The sequence below is a fragment of the Lygodium microphyllum genome, chromosome 13 (assembly GCF_053477565.2).
Source record: "Lygodium microphyllum isolate KBCC chromosome 13, Lygodium_microphyllum_v1.1.10, whole genome shotgun sequence".
NCBI lineage: Eukaryota > Viridiplantae > Streptophyta > Polypodiopsida > Schizaeales > Lygodiaceae > Lygodium > Lygodium microphyllum.
The window spans coordinates 95,973,143-95,992,689 of record NC_141147.1 but is presented as its reverse complement, the minus strand read 5'-3'; the positions used below and the strand labels follow the sequence as shown (position 1 = coordinate 95,992,689).

The 19,547-nt window shown below is 43.6% G+C and overlaps 2 protein-coding genes across 3 annotated transcripts in view; both read left to right on the top strand.

Annotated features, from left to right (window-relative positions):
* ALDH6B2 (aldehyde dehydrogenase 6B2) overlaps positions 1–19,547 on the top strand; it is a 185,983-nt gene that overhangs the window by 104,355 nt on the left and 62,081 nt on the right. For both annotated transcript variants that reach the window (XM_087691463.1, XM_087691462.1), the window contains exons 6-7: positions 16,272–16,426; positions 16,628–16,691. In XM_087691463.1, coding sequence (XP_087547589.1) covers positions 16,272–16,426; positions 16,628–16,691 — 219 coding nt within the window. The remainder of the gene's footprint in view (positions 1–16,271; positions 16,427–16,627; positions 16,692–19,547) is intronic.
* On the top strand, positions 9,719–10,648 carry LOC148026931 (uncharacterized). The gene has a single exon (XM_087690542.1). It carries the CDS (start codon positions 9,738–9,740, stop codon positions 10,530–10,532), a length of 795 nt encoding a protein of 264 aa, XP_087546668.1. The 5' UTR covers positions 9,719–9,737; the 3' UTR covers positions 10,533–10,648.

Here is a 19,547-nt window from a genome sequence, read left to right as displayed (position 1 = left end):
AGCCACCACCGTCTCTTGCTTATGGCGGGACCAAGAAATGGGAGCCATGCCGAAGGTGAAGAGATAGTCACCATGGGAACGCCGGGTGTTAGGATATTTTGCCCAATCAAAATCAATGTACCCTTGTGAACATAAACCAAAATCATAAGTGCGGCCATAAGAATAAGTACACCATAAATAATACAACACACGAAGACATGCAATCCAATGTGACATCCTAGGTGCTGTGAAATATTGATTGAAAATGCTTACTAAGCTAAGTCAGGCCTAGTATGAATTAACCAAAGAAGTTTCCCTACAAGAGACCTATAGGTACATGCATCGAAGAGTTGACCTAGGGTATTCTTTGACAAGTGGATTGTAGGATCAAGAGATGTGGCCACTGTCCGTGCTTGATCCATAGTGAACTGTTCCACGAGCTAAAGTGCATACTTCTGCTGTGACACAAAAATTGTGAAGAAAACTGCTGGGGTTTGCACTGAGGACACACAGAGTGTAGGACCACAACAAAAACACAAAGAGATAGACACAGACACAGAGGGCAAAACTCAAACCCTAAACGCAAAACTCAAACTCAAAACACAGAAACTCAAACACAAATAGAAGAAGGGAGAGAGAACACAACTCTGAAGTGAATGAATGCTGTAAATGAATGTAAGAGTGTACAGTGTGCTCAAGGGTAGAGCAACGTCGAAGTGTGACATCCACCGGCAACGGATCCCAAGTCTGTGACCACCAGTTGGAGTGCTGAATAGAGAGATGTTGCACGATCAGCCTCGGGAGGGAAAACCGCCATGCTGGAAGAAGAGCAAGCACTCCTAGGATGATGAAACCATGAAAGGAATGGTGCGCATCCCCACACCTCTAGCCCAAGTAGGACCAAAGGAATCTGCAAGTTAGCCCTATACTGAAAGTCAAAACCGTGCAAAAGAGATGAGAATTTGCAAACACAGAGATAAGTAATGAGATGCTCCAAAGCAAAACATAACAAAAAGAAAATCTAACTCAAAATAAATGCAATGAATGTGTATGTGTGTGAGTAAATGCAGGGGAAGACAAAATAATGGAAAAGCTAAGGACAATGAATTCTATGGGTCCGACTCTAAGAGTGCGAAAAATGAATGCTAGACTGAGGTATTTGAAAGGACCTAGAGACATGCTAGTCTAAGAAAGGTGGCCACTATCGTGTACGTCCAGTAGCAGGACTCTGCCAAGGGAACGCATGACAAGGTGGGGAGGAAGGTGAGATAGATGCATGAAGTGCAATGGGATCGGAACTTGCAGATCAATCAGCTAGTCCCTCAGGGGTAGTGAAAGAGATGGGCTGCTGAGACTGTTCTCAAGCCACATGTCCAACAACAACAACGGGTGCTGAAGGAGCAGATAAAGTAGGAGCAGAAGGCGTAGCCCCAATGGACTGTGCAGTGGTCTGCTGAGGCTTTTTAGGTGGAAGACCTTGGGCCTTGGAGCGACACTCCTCGTCCACATGGCCTGCTCTCTAGCAGCTTGTGCAAAACCGGTTTTTCTTAGGGAGTTGTTGCCAAATAGGTCTAGATTTGGCAACAACTCCCTAGGCTAGCTTTTTTGGTTCCATCTGAGGAAAAGGAGTCATCCTTTGATTGGCTTGCCTTTGCATCTTGCGAGTTCTTGCCACTGGTGGTTTTCCTTCTCGAAGAAGAGGCAACCAACCCCTTCTACTTTGAATAAGGTTGGGATGAGGATTTCTTATGGACTTGATCATGCAACCTGGCGTAATGAAAGGACTAGCACTTAAACTCGTAGAAGGTTGGCAACCGAGGTTGGGAGATGATTTGTTGAATGAAATTGAAGTACTTTTTGGGCAACTTATTCAAGAAGAATGTAACTTGATCATCATTTGACTTTGGAGAGCCAGTAGTGGCGAACTCGACAAGTAATCGTTTATATTCAGCTAGCTTGACTTTTAGATCGTCCCCTTCCTTAATAGAGAATTCTTGAAGCTCAAAGTCGAGATTGATGCACTGAGTACGGTCACAAGCCGCATAGCCGTCGAGAAGGTGACTCCAACGCTCTGATGCGAGCGGGAAGTGCTGTAACTAAGAGTGATACTCAGGAAGCAATCTTTGCATCAGCTCAACATTGGCTGTGGCATTGCAGGCTCTCCATTGATAGATGTAATTAGGGTGAGCTAGTGGAGGGTCCGGCATAGGCTCTAGACCAATGACGAGGTCCCAAAGACCTTGAGACTCAAGCACTTGTTGCATAAAATTAGACCCCAAGTGGTGAAATTTGACCGGTTAAAATGTGTCTTATCCGTGAAGACATTCTTGGCTGTTGCAACAGGAGTTGTAGTGCTTGGAGATGGATAGTGTGAAAAAATGTAGTGTGGGTAGGATGGGGGACTGGAGTACACTTGGGAATGGGCCCTAGAGTGCCGACCAGGCATGCGGGTAGTGTGCAAGGTAGATCCATAGGCAGGGATGGGCTGACTAGGCATGGGCATGGTAGCCACATGAGGAACCCAAGGAGATGGGATGGGAACACGGGAATCAGAAGATGGGAATCCTTGCGTAGGTGTAACCCAAGGAGAGTGTGAAGATGCACCATAAGCTGAGGATGGAAACCCCTGCGTATGAGTGGTCATGTGAGATGTGAAGCTGGGGATAGTGAGGGGGATGCCCATCATAGTCGACCCAGGAGTTATGGGTGTGCTCATTTGCTGAAAGGTGAGAGGCACTGTGTTAAAGGGTGGCATTCCCCTAAGGAAGTACCATGGTGCAAAGAGGTAGAGAATGGAGTGGAGAAGGAAAAGGTGGAGCGGATTTGAAAGATCCAACCCCTAGGTTGTGTGATGCAGATGTGAAGTGTAATCCAAGGTTTTGGAAAGATGATGAGAGGTGAGCAAGGTGTGATATAGAAGAGGGTGGGATGGGAGAAAAGTGAGAAGTGTGCGTGATATGCTCAAATGAAACAAAAGTTGTAGATGTATTTGAATTTCGTCTGCTTCGTGAGCCCCCTCTATTGAAGTTCATATACGCAAAGCCATCCAGATCCTATACCTCAAAAGAAGAAACATGTGAGGGTTTTGATTCATGCAACACAAAAGAATTGTACAAACTTGACATTGGACCTGGCTGAGATGATGAAGATGGATCGCCAGACGTTCCGATGCCATATGTCCTCCATGATCGGATAGGTGGCGATAGGTGGCTAGCCTCACCAACCGGTCTAGATGTGGTAGCAAAACTGGTAGGAGGGGTGTAAATATCACCGTACTTGTTGCGATAGTACCCCTCAAAGTCCTCCTTTGTCATGTTGGTGAAATCTGGTGAAGGTAGAGTGTCGTCCTCCTCACCGTGTCCATAATGTTCTCTCAGGGCCTCCAATGATGGAGAAGCCTGATAAGATATCATAGGAACTGGAAAAGAAGGTGTCTAGGACATTGTGATTTGGTTACGAGTCGTATTGTGAGCCTCGTACAAAGACTGACTCTCCACAATATCTACAGGATACTCTTTACAAGAGCACCGGGTTTGATACTATGTAAAGAAAGCTGCTAGGGTTTGCACTAAGGACACACAAAGTGTATGACCACGATAGAAACACAAAGAGAGAGACATAGACACAGAGGGCAAAACTCAAACCCTAAATGCAAAACCCAAAACTCAAAACACAGAAACTCAAACACAAACAGAAGAAGGGAGAGAGAGAAAACAACTTTGAAGTGAATGAATGATGTAAATGAATGTAAGAGTGTACAGTGTGCTCAAGGGTGGAGCAATGTCGGAGTGTGAAGTCCACTGGAGACGGATCCCAAGTCTGTGACCACCAGTTGGAGTGTAAGAGTGCTGAATATGAATGGCAACAGGCTGATCACCAAAACGCAACAGTTTGGAGGCTACAATCTGGTAAACGCAGTAGTGTACCACCGATCGGAGGCTTGAAACTGCTCATAGTCTGGTGTAAATAGCAGGCTGAAACAATGTCTGATGTGGCTGGCGATGAGTGGATGATCAGATTGCAGCAGATGATGATGTTGCCAGCAATTGACGTCAGCATGAATGAAGATGCCAGCAGCAGGCGCAAACACGGATGGAGTGGCAGTAGTCTCGAGGGCCGGACAGCCATGTGGGAGGAGATGATGGCTGGAATCTGCACGTGGAGTGAGAAACCGGCACAGATGGAATTAGGTTAAATGGGGGCAGCCTATCTATTTATAGATGTGGAAGGATGCCCCAAAAATTAGGGTTTCCAGAAACTCTCTCGAACCGCTCCCCGTTTCAGGGTTTCCACTGGACTCTCTCGAACCGCTCCTTATTTTAGGGTTTTACTCTAAAAGAGCATTTTTTAGTGTGTTTTGGGGCTGTTTAAGAGGCTAAACAGCAAGTAATGCATGTTTTAGCTCAACAAAAATACAACTCCCAGATCAAACTATCTCCATCCCCAAGAAGTAAGATAACAAACTAAGGTCAGTCATCTCAAATGTAGCACTAAGCTTTGCCTTGATTTCCACTATGGCAGCAAAATGTGAACTTGTGATGAGTAAGTCATCAACGTACAACAGGATGTAATTGATCCCCTGTGCAGTAGATCGATCATATAAATGCGGGTCATAAGGAGTAGAACGGTATCCGTGAGTCTATAAGAACTTGTCCATCCTATGGAACCAAGACTGCGGTGCTTGCTTCAGCCCATAAAGAGCTTTTTGAAAGTGGAACAACTTATCCCTTGGGTTCGTAGAAGAAAATCCTGGTGGCTGCTCCACATAGATTCCCTCCTCTAGATAACCATTCAAGAAGACCCTCTTGATATCTATCTCATGTATCGGCTAGCTGTGGTGAGCAGCTAGCGTGAGTAATAACTGAAAAGATATTAACCGCACAGTAGGTATGAAGGTCTCTTCATAATCAATACCATTCTTTTGTTGAAATCCTTGCATGACAATGTGAGCCTTGTACTTGTCTAAAGTCCCATCAGTCTTTAGCTTGGTCCTAAAAATCTTCTTCGTCCCAATGACTTTCTTGTGGCTCGGATGATCCACCAATGTCCAAGTCTCATTTCAGTCAATACTCTCTAGCTCCTTCTGCATGGCATCTCACCATTGAGGGTGCTGAAGCGACTCTTGCCATGTATTCGGCTTAGAATGCACTATGTAATCAGCTATAAACAATGATGCAAATGATTCCTGAGGTGCAAGCCGAGCAAATTGTCTAGGTCCCTCCGGAGGAGTGGAAGTCTGCATGATCTGTTGGTATCAGTGAGGTAACAGGTCTTGCAGAGGGGTCCTGGGAACTGAAGAATCCGTAGGTAGGTCAGGAGCGGGTAGTAGACTAGGCTCAGTACGCATGATCTCCAATGATGTGGAAGGAGGAATCGGATTGGAATCCAGTGTAGAGGATTGCACAATATCCCTCTTGTCAAAGATGACATTCCTCCTAACGATCACCTTGTTCATTTGAGGATCAAATAAACAATAGGCTTTCGCTTTGGAGGAGTATCCGACAAAGATAAGGAGATGAGGTTGGGGAGTAAGCTTTCCTATTTCATCATCAGGTGTGTGTGTATGCATGACACTCAAAGACTGTGAAGTGGGATATGACAGGCCGAGAGCCAAAGAATGCCTTGTATGGGGTCTTTTGAGGTAGAGCCGTGGGTACCCGTTATGCTCAGGGAGCTTTGTTGTGAACAACATAGAGTGTGCCATTTCTATGATTGTCCGGTTTCGACGCTCTACAACTTCATTCTGAGAGGAAGAGTTGGTAGAGGTGAGTTGGCGAGAGATGCCATGCGGTTGTAGGAACTCAGAAAACTCGTGGGAGATGAACTTACCACCGCTATCAATCCTCATGCAACCAACACGAGGACTTGTCCAGTTATAAACCAACAGTACCCAAGCAGAGAAATATGTGAAAGCATTGGACTTATGCTTGAGGAAGTACACCCACATGGATCTCAAATGATTATTCATTATTAAAAAGAAGTACAACGTGCTGTTGAAGGCAGTAGTGGATGTGGGTCCACAAATATCAACGTGAATCAATCTAAGAGGCGCCTCAGCTCTATGTGTAGACTGTTGAAGAAATGGGATACGGTGTTGCTTCTCGAGCTGACATGCTCTACAGACATCTCGAGCTAGCTTCAGGCGAGGAAGGCCCTCAACCATCTCACAGTGAGACAACTCATAAAGAGAGTTATAGCCAAGATACCGTAGGTGGAAATTCCAAAGACGCTCACTGTTCATAGGCTACCGAGATGTGGCTAATGCCTAGAAGCCATGGAGCACAGAGCCCTTGGCTATCGGCTCGGTGAGAAAATGGGTCATGTGGTATAGGCCATTAGGCTGTGCCTCATCGCTAGTAATTACTCAACCAGTTTGAGAGTTAAGGACATCGATTGTGGTCGCTGTAAAGAAAACTACTCGCCCCAACCGGCAAAGCTACTGAATAGATGACAAGTTCACCGCAAGTTGAGGGACATTGTATACATTGTTCAACGAAGCCAAATCTGAACCCTTGTTAGTGGCAAAACTGACATAACCTTAAGCTTGGATCTTGATCAAGGAGTTATTTCCTACGCGTACCCGCTCGGCTGCAATGCTCGGGTACGAAAGATGTTCTCTATAGGAGTCATGTGATGTGTAACTCCACTGTCCACAATTCAAACAGGTGCTGATGTGCTCAGTTGTGATAAATGGGTTCTGCGGTAACCTTGTCGGGAGGCAACTCATAGATGTGGACGAGACTTATATTAGATGTCTCTATGGAGACGATATGGGGCTTAGCAGACTAGTCAGATAAGTCTTGTGGAGCTGAGGGTACTGTCGACTGAGATGGTTGACAGGTGGCAGTGTGAGTGTGACCTTTCCACTGCCCCTTGCCATCACCTTGTCTCCCTTGATGGGGGTTGTCCGACTCAAGGGCGGAGGTCTGTGATTTGGGTTTTGGTGCTGTCTCTCTTGCCTTTAATTGACACTTGTCATCAAAATGGCCAGTCTTTTGACAATGTTGACAATACCTATTCTTCTTAGGTACATTCTGCCACCCGGGTTTGAGTTGAGATTGGGAGTTTCCTTGTGATTTCCTTACTTGATTTTGATTTTGATTTTGATTTGGTTTACCTTTCCCTTGCTGTCCCTTCTGAGAATAAGCAACCAAAGTCCCTCCTGAGGGTTTATTCATATGAAACTGGTTGAACAGTCGTGCATAACGCAATAGTTGACATTCAAATTCATAGAATGTGGGTAAATTGGGCACAGAAACCACTTGTTGTACAAAATTGAAGTATTTACACATCAGCTTGTTAAGAAACAATGTGACCTGATCGTTAGAGGACTTAGGAGTACTTGTAGTGGAGAAATTGGCAAGGAGACGCCCATACTCAGCCAACTTGACTTTCAAGTCATCCCGGCTAGAGATTTTGAAGTTCTAAAGCTCATGGTCAAGATTCATTCGACGGGTCCTTTTGCGACCTGCATAGTGGTTAGTCAAGTGTATTCATCGCTCTGACACTAAGTCAAAATGTTGAAGTTGAGAATGAAACTCAGGCAATAAGCCCTGCATTAGCTCGACAAAAGTGGAGGCATTCCTAGCCTTCCATGAGCAGACGACCTCGTATGGAACAAGTGCAGGATCGGGTTGGGGTTCCAAACCTTGCACAAGATTCCATAGGTTCTACGAGTCAAGAATATGTCTTATCAAGTTCGACCAAGTTGTAAAGTTTGACTTGTTAAAACGAGTCTTGTCATTGAATGCATGCTTGGTGGAAGATGAGGTAGAACCATGAGGTATTGGGAATGGGGGGTAAGATGGATGTGGAGAATAACATGGTGGCGGCGGTGGTGGTGGAGGTGTCTGATAAGGAGGAGGAGGGATAAGAGGTGGGCAGGCAGAAATAGGCTATGAGTATCCAATGAGTGTTGATTGATGTAGAGGCATTGGAACATGAATGTTTTCATAAGGTGCCAGTGGAGGTGGAGGCATTGGGACACATAAGCCTTGTCCAAATGTCGGCTAGGACACAGCTTAATGACTGGAGGGTCCACTAGGTAATGCCATGGAGGCAAACTGTGGTACCAAACAATTGATCCGAACTTGGGAGAGACTCGAGGGAATACCCAAGCTCGAATGATCTCGAAAGTGTGTGAGAAAAAGGTGAAACACCACTCGACTGAGGACGAGATGAGGTCCTAACGGTTGTGGCTAAGTTTGAAGAACTTCCTAGTGTGGTCTGGGTTGCACTTGTATGTCGAACGGACAGGTTCGTACCATACGAACCGTACGGTACGTATCCGTACTGTTTCGTACTATTTCGAACGAGATTTTAAACATGTTTTGGCCACGTATCCTGCGGGACAAGGTGAGCTATCTAGAAAGTTTCCGCATGAAACGGGCTGGGGAAAAAGGCGCAAACTGGGCACGATTGATCATTTGTGACACACACACACTCTTGCAAGTCTCGACTCTCTCCTTAGCCCTCCCTCGTCTCCAAGACTCCAAGGCTACATCAAGCTCCCATCAAGTTCGTTCTTCTTCCAACTTTCCAAGTTTCCCCGATCCCCTCCCTTTTCAAGGCTCAAGCATCATCTCGCTCTCTCCTCTTCCCTCCATCCCCTCCCTCTTCAAGCATCACCGCCGATCGGAGTGACAAGTCTCGACTCTCTCCTCTTCATCGGGCCTCCGACCTCGCCTCGGCACCATGACACGCGAGAAGCATGAGGCCTTCAACTTGCACGCCATCCATGTGGAGAGGGACACAAAGAAGTCCAACTCTCATAATTGGATATGCAAGTATTGCAGGAAGAGCTACACAAGTGGTGCGACCCGGCTTTTCCAACATCTTTTCAAGACGGGGGGGCAAGTCGCTCCGTGCAAGTCGATCCCTCAACACATTGAGGATGAGATTCTTGCCAAGATGAGAGGGAGATCCACTAGAGGAGGAGGTGGCGGATCGGCGGCGGCGGCATCTACATCTATACCTACTCATGAGGAAGCCTCTAATGTAGGCCTATATTCGACCGATGCGGGTGACACCTCCACCATTGGTGGTGCCGACTCCACATCCGCTTCGGGCTCCGGAATTGGCAAAAGGCAAAGGTTAGAGGCTCATGTGGTACCGGAAAGGCAATCCTCTCTCTCTCAAGCTCCCGGTCATACACATGGATCGGTTGCCTTTCCGACAAGCCGATGTTGAGATTGCATGCATGGTGATCGAGTGCAATCTTGCATTCAACATCCTAAAGCATGAGCAATGGAAGAAGATGGTGAAAACCATCGCCAAAATGGGCCTATGTGAAGGATGGAGCGGCGTCTCACACAATGATATGAGGACGAAGAAGATTGATGAAGAGAAGGAGAGGATTGATAAAGCCCTTGATCCTATTCGGGCCGCATGGACAAAATACGGTTGCTCCATTCTCACCGATGGATGGAGTGACCGTAAGAAATGAGGTATCATCAACATACTCGTTTCATGTCCACTTGGCACATATTTTTTGCGGGCTGTAGACACCGGCAAGAGGGGAAGAAAAACGACTGGCCCATTCATCTACCGCCACATTTGGCAAGCTATCATTGAGGTACACATTGTCTTTTTAAAGTTGCTTTCATTATTCATGAATCATAATTAGAATTTTCAAGTCATGATTCATGATTCATCTCTCCCCGAAGCTTTTATAATTTGTGCCATGTATGATGTGCTTGTAGGTGGGCCTGTTGAATGTGGTGCAAGTTGTGACCGACAATGCATCCAATTGTCGGCGCATGGGCCGTTTGCTTGAGGCCAAGTTTCCTTCGATCGTGTGGACTCCATGTGCAAGTCATTGTTTGGACTTGTTCATGGAGGACATCGGGAAGCTAAAATGGGTGAAGAGGGTGGTACACAAGGCTACATCTGTTGTCACCTTCTTCACGGTGAAGGTGAAGGTGCTTGCGATGTATCGTGAGCATAGCAAACTTGAGTTAAAGAAGCCTTCTTCAACTCGGTTTGCTTATATGTGGTTATTGTTGAAGCGGCTTTATGAGGTGCGGTTCGCCCTATGCCAAACAGTGGTGTCCACTCTATGGAATGAGTGGGATGAGCATGAGACAGAGAAGGCGAAAGCCATGCAGCGGTTGTGCCTTGATGAGCAGTTTTGGCAGAAAGTCCGTGCCATTGTGATTGCCGTGACTCCCTTTTATAGGGTGTTGTGCATGACTGATTGCGAGGGGTCCACCATGGGCCTTCTCGTTCACTTCTTCAGAGCGGCATTGGTGGAGGTACGGGCTTGCACGATGATCACAGATTCTCAACGTGCACACATCATAGAGATAGCAGAGAGAAGATGGGCATGGATGCATAGGTCCATCCATGGTTTTGCAACATTGGTGCATCCGGCCTACAAGTCGCCGGCGATCATGGATGACAAAGAGCTCCGGTCAGATCAGCTTGCATATTTAACTCGTGTGGTCCCCATAGATGACCACAACACAGTCCTAGAGGAGCTTGGATGCTATGCAGATCAGAGAGGACATGTGGCATTTTCTTCTCCCACTTGTGGAGAAGGGAGTTACTTGTAAAGCCTCTATTTTGGTGGCAAAATTTTGGATATGTGCTGGAGACTCTTTAGCCCTTGGCCATGAGAGTCCTTGCGCAGGATTGCTCTTCGGGTGCATATGAGAGAAACTGAAGTGCCTATTCTCTCATTCACACAAAGATTCGCAATCGTCTTAGTACATGACAGTTAGAGCGGCTAGTCTATTGCCACACTAACTTGCGCGTGATGAAGGCCATGATGAGTATGGGTAGTCCAAAGTAGGTAAATACCTAACCATAAAATGATAAGTCAAGTTTAATTTTTAAATTTGTTGGTTTCAACTTGTTACTTTATAGTATTGTACTCAACAATTTAGTATTTATAATCTATTATCTTATGTGCATTGTGTAGGTGAATGTTGATACATTCAAGTTGACCGGTGATACTCTTGCGAGTGTAGTACATTAGGAGATTGATGAGGAGGAGCAAATCTTTGCAGAGCTCTATAGAGAGCTCATAGCACCAGACACCCGTGACACTCGTAGTCAGCGTGCTCGTGGGCAAGGAGTTCGAGTTGCCAGCAAGGGCATGGTCATTCGGCGCCCTCCGAGATCGATGAGGGGTGGTTCAGGTGGTTTGCAGACATATATGAGGCGGGACTCTAGTAGCTCTCGTCCAGTCCCTGATGATGTCATCCCCCCCTTGCCTACAGTAGCCGTGGTGAGAATTTTGAGATCGTATTTCTATCTAGTGATAGGGATGTGGAATATTTTACAGAGTACTTTGATGGAATGCCATGGCTTGCTCTGCCTTTCAATGATAGCTCCATTAGAAGTATTTCTTAGTATTTTGATGTGAAAGGGATTTCACAATTGGTGTTTGTTGGTCCAGATGGAAAGACAATAACTATTGATGTTTGAGGGTTGGTTAGCTTGTAGGGAGTAGTTGCTTTCCCTTTTTCAAATGATGTTGTTGTAGAGACACATGAACACATCAATGCAAAAGCAAAAAGTTTTGCCAAAGAGATTATTTCCATGCAGCATGAGCATCCCCTCAAATTAACTGAAAGTGCATATGGAGGGCTATATTTTTGTGATGATTGTGGTAAACAATGATTTGGATGGGTATACCATTGCAAGGATTGTGCTTTTGATTTCCATCCAGATTGTGTGATAGAGAGGGTTTCATCAAAAAATCACAAACCCGCTCCACCTAAAGGTTCTGATAAAATAGACATTGATTCATCTGAAATCAGCCAGTGCCTCATCATTCGATGACGAGGAGTCATCTTCAAACTCTCTTGATGAGCACTCAGGTGATGATGATGATGATGATGATACTGATGATAGTGATGCCTCATTAGTCATCCTAGCCTCTAGGCCTCAATTCTCTTGAGTCTCATCTTTTTGTATCTACTTAGTACTATCACTGATGATTGTATCTAGTTTCACTCATTGATGATTGTATGATATATCTAGTACACTGTACCGTTGCCTGTATGTTTACTGCTCGCATGTGATTGCGAGGGCTTTTTACCTCATGTATTCAGCATATTTTGTAATGGCACTGCTAGTTTCACTTTAAACATGTGTTCTATTATTTATAGTTTTTAAAAAAAGAAGTTTTTTTTTTTCGTACTAATATTGTACCGTACCTTATAAAATCCTAAGGTACCATTTAGTACCGTATTTTATCGTACCATACCGTATCGTTCTTTTCGTACCTAACAACTATGAGTGCGGTGAATGAAAACACATGCGATCCTACATTAGAGGCAATATGCGGTGTACTTAATGGAGATTGAAAGGATATGGCAATGGACTAAGAGAGTGGGATGGGAGGGAGATTAAATGGATTTGTGTTAGATGTAGATGTGGAAAATAATGTGGGTTCCTTTTGTCCATTAAATGCATTAAATTGAAATAATGATGATGAAGATACACTTACGTCATTTTGACCTTTAAAAACAAAATTGTTTGAAGGAAAAGAAGAGGAAGGATTACACAGTTTCTTGTTTCGATTGCTTACCTAGTCTTGAGTTTATAAAGAAACAGTCTTTTTTACTACTCATAAACTAGAAATTGTTTTGCAAACGTCCTTTATCATGAAAATCATCTATACCAATAGGAGAAGGGGAATCATCATTAACAGAATCTGAAATGGTAGACATACCTGGTACCAGAGAGAACATGTATGAAGGCAATGGTGTGTACTCTATACCAGTTTCCACTTGCGGATGGCGAGTCTTAAGTGGAGATTCTACCCTTCCTACATGGTTAGTAGATCGGTGCACGAAATCTAAAGGGTGAAATTTAGACTTACCTTCTATCTGTTGTTGGGCTTTATGCATCAAAATGAGATCGTACTCAATTGCAGTGATCTTGTAAGGTTGTGGAACTCCATGGTAGTCCAATGTCTGTCTAGCCATGTTGGGAGCTTGTAAAGCAAGCTGTGAGGCTCACTTTGACTCGTTCGTTGATGGATTTAGCACGGATGTGAGAAGTGGTGCGGAAGTAGTGTTCAAAGTCATCTGCCCTTCTATTGTTCTTGGTTCTTGTATAGAGCTTTTAGATGAAGGCCTAGGTTTCTCTCAGAGAACTTGGCTTTGATACCATGTGAAGAAATACCCTGATATAGAAACACAAATTACACTGTACGACAAAGCACAGACCAATAGAAGAACATAGTTAGGGTTAGGGTAACTCAGAGACAATGAACATAGAGAATGAATGAAGTGATATGACTGTTGAATATACAATGCTCATATAGCAAATGCACTATGTAGTGAATGAATATTGTACCTCAAACTCTTGTATCTCAAGGATTAGGGCAAGGGTAATGAGCTAGAGAGTTTCTTGTACTCTGGACGGGTCCCGAATCGTAGTGAGGTAGCCTTCGGATGTTGAACACTAGAAAATGCAGCCAAGGAAGGCTGAATCTGATGTAGATGGCAATGCAGGAGAGAGAAAGAATAAAAATGGAGGTGAGGAGAGAGAAATACTAAAAACTCTGGCTGCGGAAGAGAGAAAACAGCAAACACAGGCTGTAGGAGAGAAGACAGCAAATGCAGGCTGCAGGAGAGAGAATGACTAAAAACGCAGGAAAAACCACCAGCAACAGTCAGCATGCTGAAATCAGCTCTGAACAGTGTGTGGTAGGCTGGAAACAGGTGCCACATTGTTGTAGACAACAATGGCCAGCTTGGACTGCGATTTTCTCCGCGTCCGGGGTGTGGGCAGTAAGCTGAAATACCTGAAATTTGCAAAAACGAGATTAAGGCTGAATGGAGAGCAACATACCTATTTGCAGAAAGTTTGGGCCTTCCCAAGGGGGTTTGTGCTTATGGGATACAGACACTCTCTAAACAAGGTTTCTTCCTTAATTAAGCATGTTTTGGGGCTGTTTAAGTGAAGCTAATGCATTTTTAGCTCAACATTTTCTTGGTATCTTCCATTGCCACATGTACTTTTGGAACCCTTGTGGCCATCATTGCATCAACAAAAGAAGGGAGGAGGACCGTGTCGAAGAGATGCCCAAAATCCTCTACCAACTGTTTGTACTTGATTGCAGGTTTGGGAAAAAGCAGCGTGATTGGATAACGAGGGAGTCTATTGTGGAGCTCGAAGCTCTCAACAATGGATTTGCTGTACCACAAGACCATGTAAATGACTTCTTTCATGGAGGCTATGGGGGAGATGCCAACAAGCTCCAAAGCTCCCTTCGCCAATGTGAGATGGACCATAAAAATTACCATGACCCATCATTATTGCCTCTGCGATCTGCATGGTAGTAATGTGTAGGGTTCAAAGAAGCCAATTGTGGAACTCTGCCCTAGAGAGACAGTGCTCAACAACCTTATCAAAAATCGCGGTCTCCTCTAATTTCCTTTCCTTGGCATGAATAGACAAGAACTGCTCCTTTGTGAGAGTGACGTGCAAGATGTGTGATTGGGGGGCACTTGTAGAGTGTTGTGGTGTCTAACTAGGGGTTTCCATTGTGGGTCTTCATGGGGGACCTTCTAAGAGTGCTATCAAATGCTTTGGGGGGAAGGCTACCTCTAGCGGAGGGAGCAGCAGCAATGGTGCAGTTCAGCTGGCCTGTGGTGGGTTTGACCTGGACAGAGAGAGAGAGAGAGAGAGAGAAGGGAGTGCAGCCAGATGGCCTGGCACGACCAGACCTATGGTGATGGATGGCCTGGTTTTTTTTTTTGGGGGGGGGGGGGGGGAGCAGGAATGGGGAGAGGGCAGGGCGGGGGCTGCTGGTGCAGAGTGTGGGGGAGGTGTGGAAAGAGGGATAGGCTGAGATGGCATCACCTTGGGGCTGCCACTAAAACCTCTGCTTTGGGCTGTGCGCTGCTCACCTCCAAAAAAAGGGAGTGATTGTGTAATTTTTAGGATGCCTCAGCATAGAAGATCGAATGCTTACTTTGATGAGAAAAATAGCTCAGGACTTCTCACTAGATAAATTATTAAAGCTAGATGTTGAGGTTGATGTCAGCTCTGTCCTTGTTAGCACTTTTAAGATTACAATGTTCTTGAAAAAGTATATTTGTAGTTATTGATTCATGTTGAAGAAAATCAACATGAAATGCATGCTTCTACTTCTGAGTTGGATCAGAAAAGGTCAAGTTCCCTTGAAGGGTTCTGAGATTGTGATGACAGCATTTAGGAGAATGATCTTAGAAGATCATAGAATTAATGTGATCCCTGGTACTCCAAATCAGCCAATGAGATGAAGTGGTTGATTATGCCTCGCTTATCTCCTTATTACTCGCTAATTTTGCTTGTGCAGAAAAGGAAGTAGTTCTTTTGAATGTGTATGGATTATAAGGGTGTTGAATCAGATAGCCATCAGGAAACATATCCAATACCTTAGTATTGATGACATTTTGGAGTGTCCAAAGTTCCTGCATCTTCAGCATAATAGACTTGAAGAGTGGATATACAATTAGAATTGTACCGAAGATGTTCCCAGAATAACACTTACAATGACATTTAGGCCATATGACTATATCTTTCCCAAATAACACTCAGGATGACATCTGGTTCATATGAGTATTTAGTTGTACCTTTTGGTCTAACAGATGTTCTTGCAATGTTCAATAAGGGAACGTGAGCACTTTCTTTGATGACAGATTTGCTTAGTCAAATAATGAGGAAGACCGTAAACAACATGTTTAGATTGTTTTGAAGGACTTAGGAAGGATAAGCTGTACATGAATGCAAAGAAGAGTAAGCCCTGTTGAATGTATTTGGGGCCTGGGCCATATTGTGGTGAATGACCTGGTCATGATGTGCCCAAAGAAATTGAAGTCTATGGGTGAGAAGTTTTCTTGGCTTATGTTCTCACAGCAGAATACTTACCAGAAGCTTTGCTATGGTTGCCATGCTTAGACCTCATGGACACACTCATAATCAAAGTCTAAGCTACATGTTCCTCATGGTCTTATGTTTATTGCATCTTGTCCTTTCTATTCATCATGTTGTCCTTTCCTTTTATGATTCCCTTGACTGGTGAAGTCATGTTGCTCTTTCAAAAAAGAAAACAAACTCAGGTTGGAATGAGAATGTTCCAATCATTAATTGCTAGATCCTTGCACTCTACGGATTATTTTTCTTGACAACTTAAACCTTACTGATATGTTTTACTAGCTAATGTTCTTCCTTATGCTCCATCATATTCCTTGTGGGTAGGTGCGTAGATATTATGCTGACATATTCCAGTGATCTTGTTCTAGCTGCTCAAACCCAGATTATAATCTGTTTCTCCTTTGAAATTGCAGAGGTGGTTGAACATGCCTGTAATATTTCTAGTCTGCAAATGGGGGAGTTTGTGGAGAATGTTTCCAGTGGTATAGACACATACAGCATTAGGCAACCACTAGGTGTTTGTGCTGGCATCTGCCCATTCAATTTTCCTGCGATGATTCCACTTTGGGTAAATCTCCCCTCTCAAATTTCTTGCAATAATTTCACTTTAGGTAAAGAGGAGCAGCTCTTTGATGTGGCGTCACACATTTTGGTTGCCATTACTAGGAAATGATAAGTCCATTTCAAAATTTAAAGACCTGATTCAATAAATGCTTGATGACAATAGTGATGCTTTGCTATCAGCCAAACTAAGTAAGAATTACTACAGATGTTTCCAGTTGCTGTCACTTGTGGAAATACTTTCGTGTTGAAACCCTCAGAAAAAGATCCAGGTAATTTCCGTTTAATATCTATGGGTTTCTTCTGTAAATGAGAGACAATGATCTCGTTATTTTTGAATATATTGATTGTGCATGGGTGATACCTGCACACCATGGTAACTGTGAAACACATTTTGCTGGCAATCAAATGCAAAATGCCTGAAACGCCCGAGACGTTTCACTGAAACATGAAATGCCCTTTGTGAAATGGTTGATGGAACTATGATTTAAATTTTTATAAATGTGATTTTTCTTTCTTTTTTGGGGGTTTTTTGCACACATTGTGTATAGGATGCCATCTTCTGTTTGAGGATATGCTATTGGCTCGTGTTCAAACCTTTTAGACCATCATTAATGATGATACGCTATCAACTGTTTGAGAGTACACGCTATTGGCTTGTATTCAAACCTTTTAGACCATCATTAATGATGATACCCTATCAACTGGAACTAGAACCTTTGGGATAAGTTAGATATAAAAGCCCAACCTCACCGTGGTAGATACATTGCCAAGTAAAGGACAAAATGGAAAAAATTTCTTATTTTTCAACTTCAAAGACCTTCTATGCTAATGCCAAATGCATAGACTCAGTCTCTAAGCTATTTTTATGTGCACATGTGCAGCATGTACACATGCACCCAAAAAAAAGGGCATAAGTTGTTGACATGAAAGGAATTGCATGGTATAAATCTGTAAGATGTACTCATCATTTACAAAGAAGGCTGTCCCATATGTATCATTCAACCGTTTCACTGGCGACCTGCCTAGAGGTGAAATGTTTCAGGGTGAAACACAACATTTGAGCAGTGAAACATTTTCAAGGTGAGATGTTTCACAGTTACCTTGTTGCATGTTGATCTCTTTTTGTTCTTTTGCAGATTAAAAAATATGAGCATGGACCATAGGCATGTATGTTGGGCCCTATGCAAGACAATCATAGTAGTCACAAATAAGCCAAGAACCCACGTCCTTAATAGTGATTACACACAAGCTCAAGTCTGTCTGGAGCCAATTGTGTGTAATAGAGGATGCCTAATTTTACAAATACTAACCAAGACCTGGACATTATGGGCCAAACACTTTCTCCCATGTGGATAGATCCTCTTGGATCCTCAGGGCAACCATGGGAAGGTGAAATGCCACTGCAAGTCTGAAAAGAGACCTGAAAATTCCTAGCTCCCCTCTTGCATAAAATACTTGCTGATGTGCAACACTCACATGTACATGCACAAGGAAGTGGAACACAAGCTGCCAAACAATGTGCAATGTCCACTGATCAGCTGCATACTTCCCCAATGATGAAAAATTGAAACACAAAGCATTGTGCATTTGCAGCAGCATTCTGAACCGAAACCAATCATAGACACATAGTACGGGGGAGTTTCAGAAATGGGGAAATGGAAACCGCAAAAAACGGAGTTTTTGGGATCCGATTAGTTTTGGAAATGGGAGGAGTTTTGGACTTTAGCATTAAATCGATACGGAGAAATAGGCATGCAAACTGAAACCAACCTTCCTTCCGTGGATGGGTGGTAATTCCCCAATTACAACTTAGTTACAGCAACAACATTTATTACAAAATTGAGAAGTGCAAATTAACTCAGAATCTTGGACAATGGACACCTTGTTGGCCCCAAAACTGGCGCCCCTTTCGGTATTTCTTTAACTTAATTGAAGAAGAAGTTGATGTACAATGGGATTTTTCCAACCCATTTCGGTATTTCAACTCCTCTTGCTGTCCAAAATGACCAATAAGTCTTCAATTTGTTTTGCCCCTTGATTCGGTAGTCAATTGGCCTGCACTGCTTTGATGGAGATGGAAAATGCCCCAAATTCATTGATTTGCTGGTCCCTCCACTTGAATTTGACTGAGGACAGCTTGAGCCCTGTTAAATCCAAGTCTATTTCAGTTTTTAGCACGCTTTTGGAGGCTATTGCTAAACCCTAATTCTGTTGCAGATTAGGGTTTACAGCATAGAAATTTGAAATTTCTCAACCTTTGGTGATCTCAATGCTGTAATCTTTGAAAAAAGGCTATGGGAGATGAGAGAGAATGCTGAGGAGAGAGAAAATTCAGACATTCTTTGCGAAGAACTGAACAGAATCAGTCATTTACTACCGTTGCCCTATCTTAACAGCTTGTAGATGTTGTTGCCTGTTGTTGATTAGTCTTCTCCTGACCCTGGCTGCCTCAAAAGGTCCTCCAATGGTTGTAGAGATGACTAGCAGCATCTCCTCTCTCCCTCTTGTAGGTTGAATGCACTAAAATGCCTCTCTTTAGCCTCTAAAGACGTTTTTCAGTCTTGCATGGGTATTTTTGACAACTAGCAATCTTTTCAAATTGTTTTTTTAGCATTATCCATAATTAAATATTAATTTTTAGTCTTTAAATATTAAAAGTTAATCCAATGATTATTTCGGTGCCCAAAAAAAATTGATTGGTCAATAATTAAATTGGCCAAGCAACTTCTATTTCCGAGTGTCTGTGCGTCATCTTTGACTATCAGATTGGTGTTAGGTATCGTTAAATGCCAATTATCTGGTGTCACCGACCAACACTTATGGCCAAATGAATGACCTAGGCCAACAACTGGCACCGGATACTACCAAGTACCTGAGCAACATAACTCATAGCAACTTTTGCCTTTGACATCCTATGATTTCCTTGGGTCGTGGACTTGTAAATTTACCCTAACCTTAGTTACACGTCACATGTGTTACATTTACTTAACCATGTAATTTTAAAAAAATCCATATGTTAATTGAGGTTTCAAAAATACATATCTCATGACATAAACACATGCAATAAAACTGTTTTTTGAAGGCTGGAATTGAAAGCTGGGAAGTAAAATGCAACTGAAGGCTAG

Bases quoted from the DNA above. Each gene is read 5' to 3' on its own strand.
- LOC148026931 (XM_087690542.1), top strand. From the start codon at position 9,738: ATGGGCCGTTTGCTTGAGGCCAAGTTTCCTTCGATCGTGTGGACTCCA.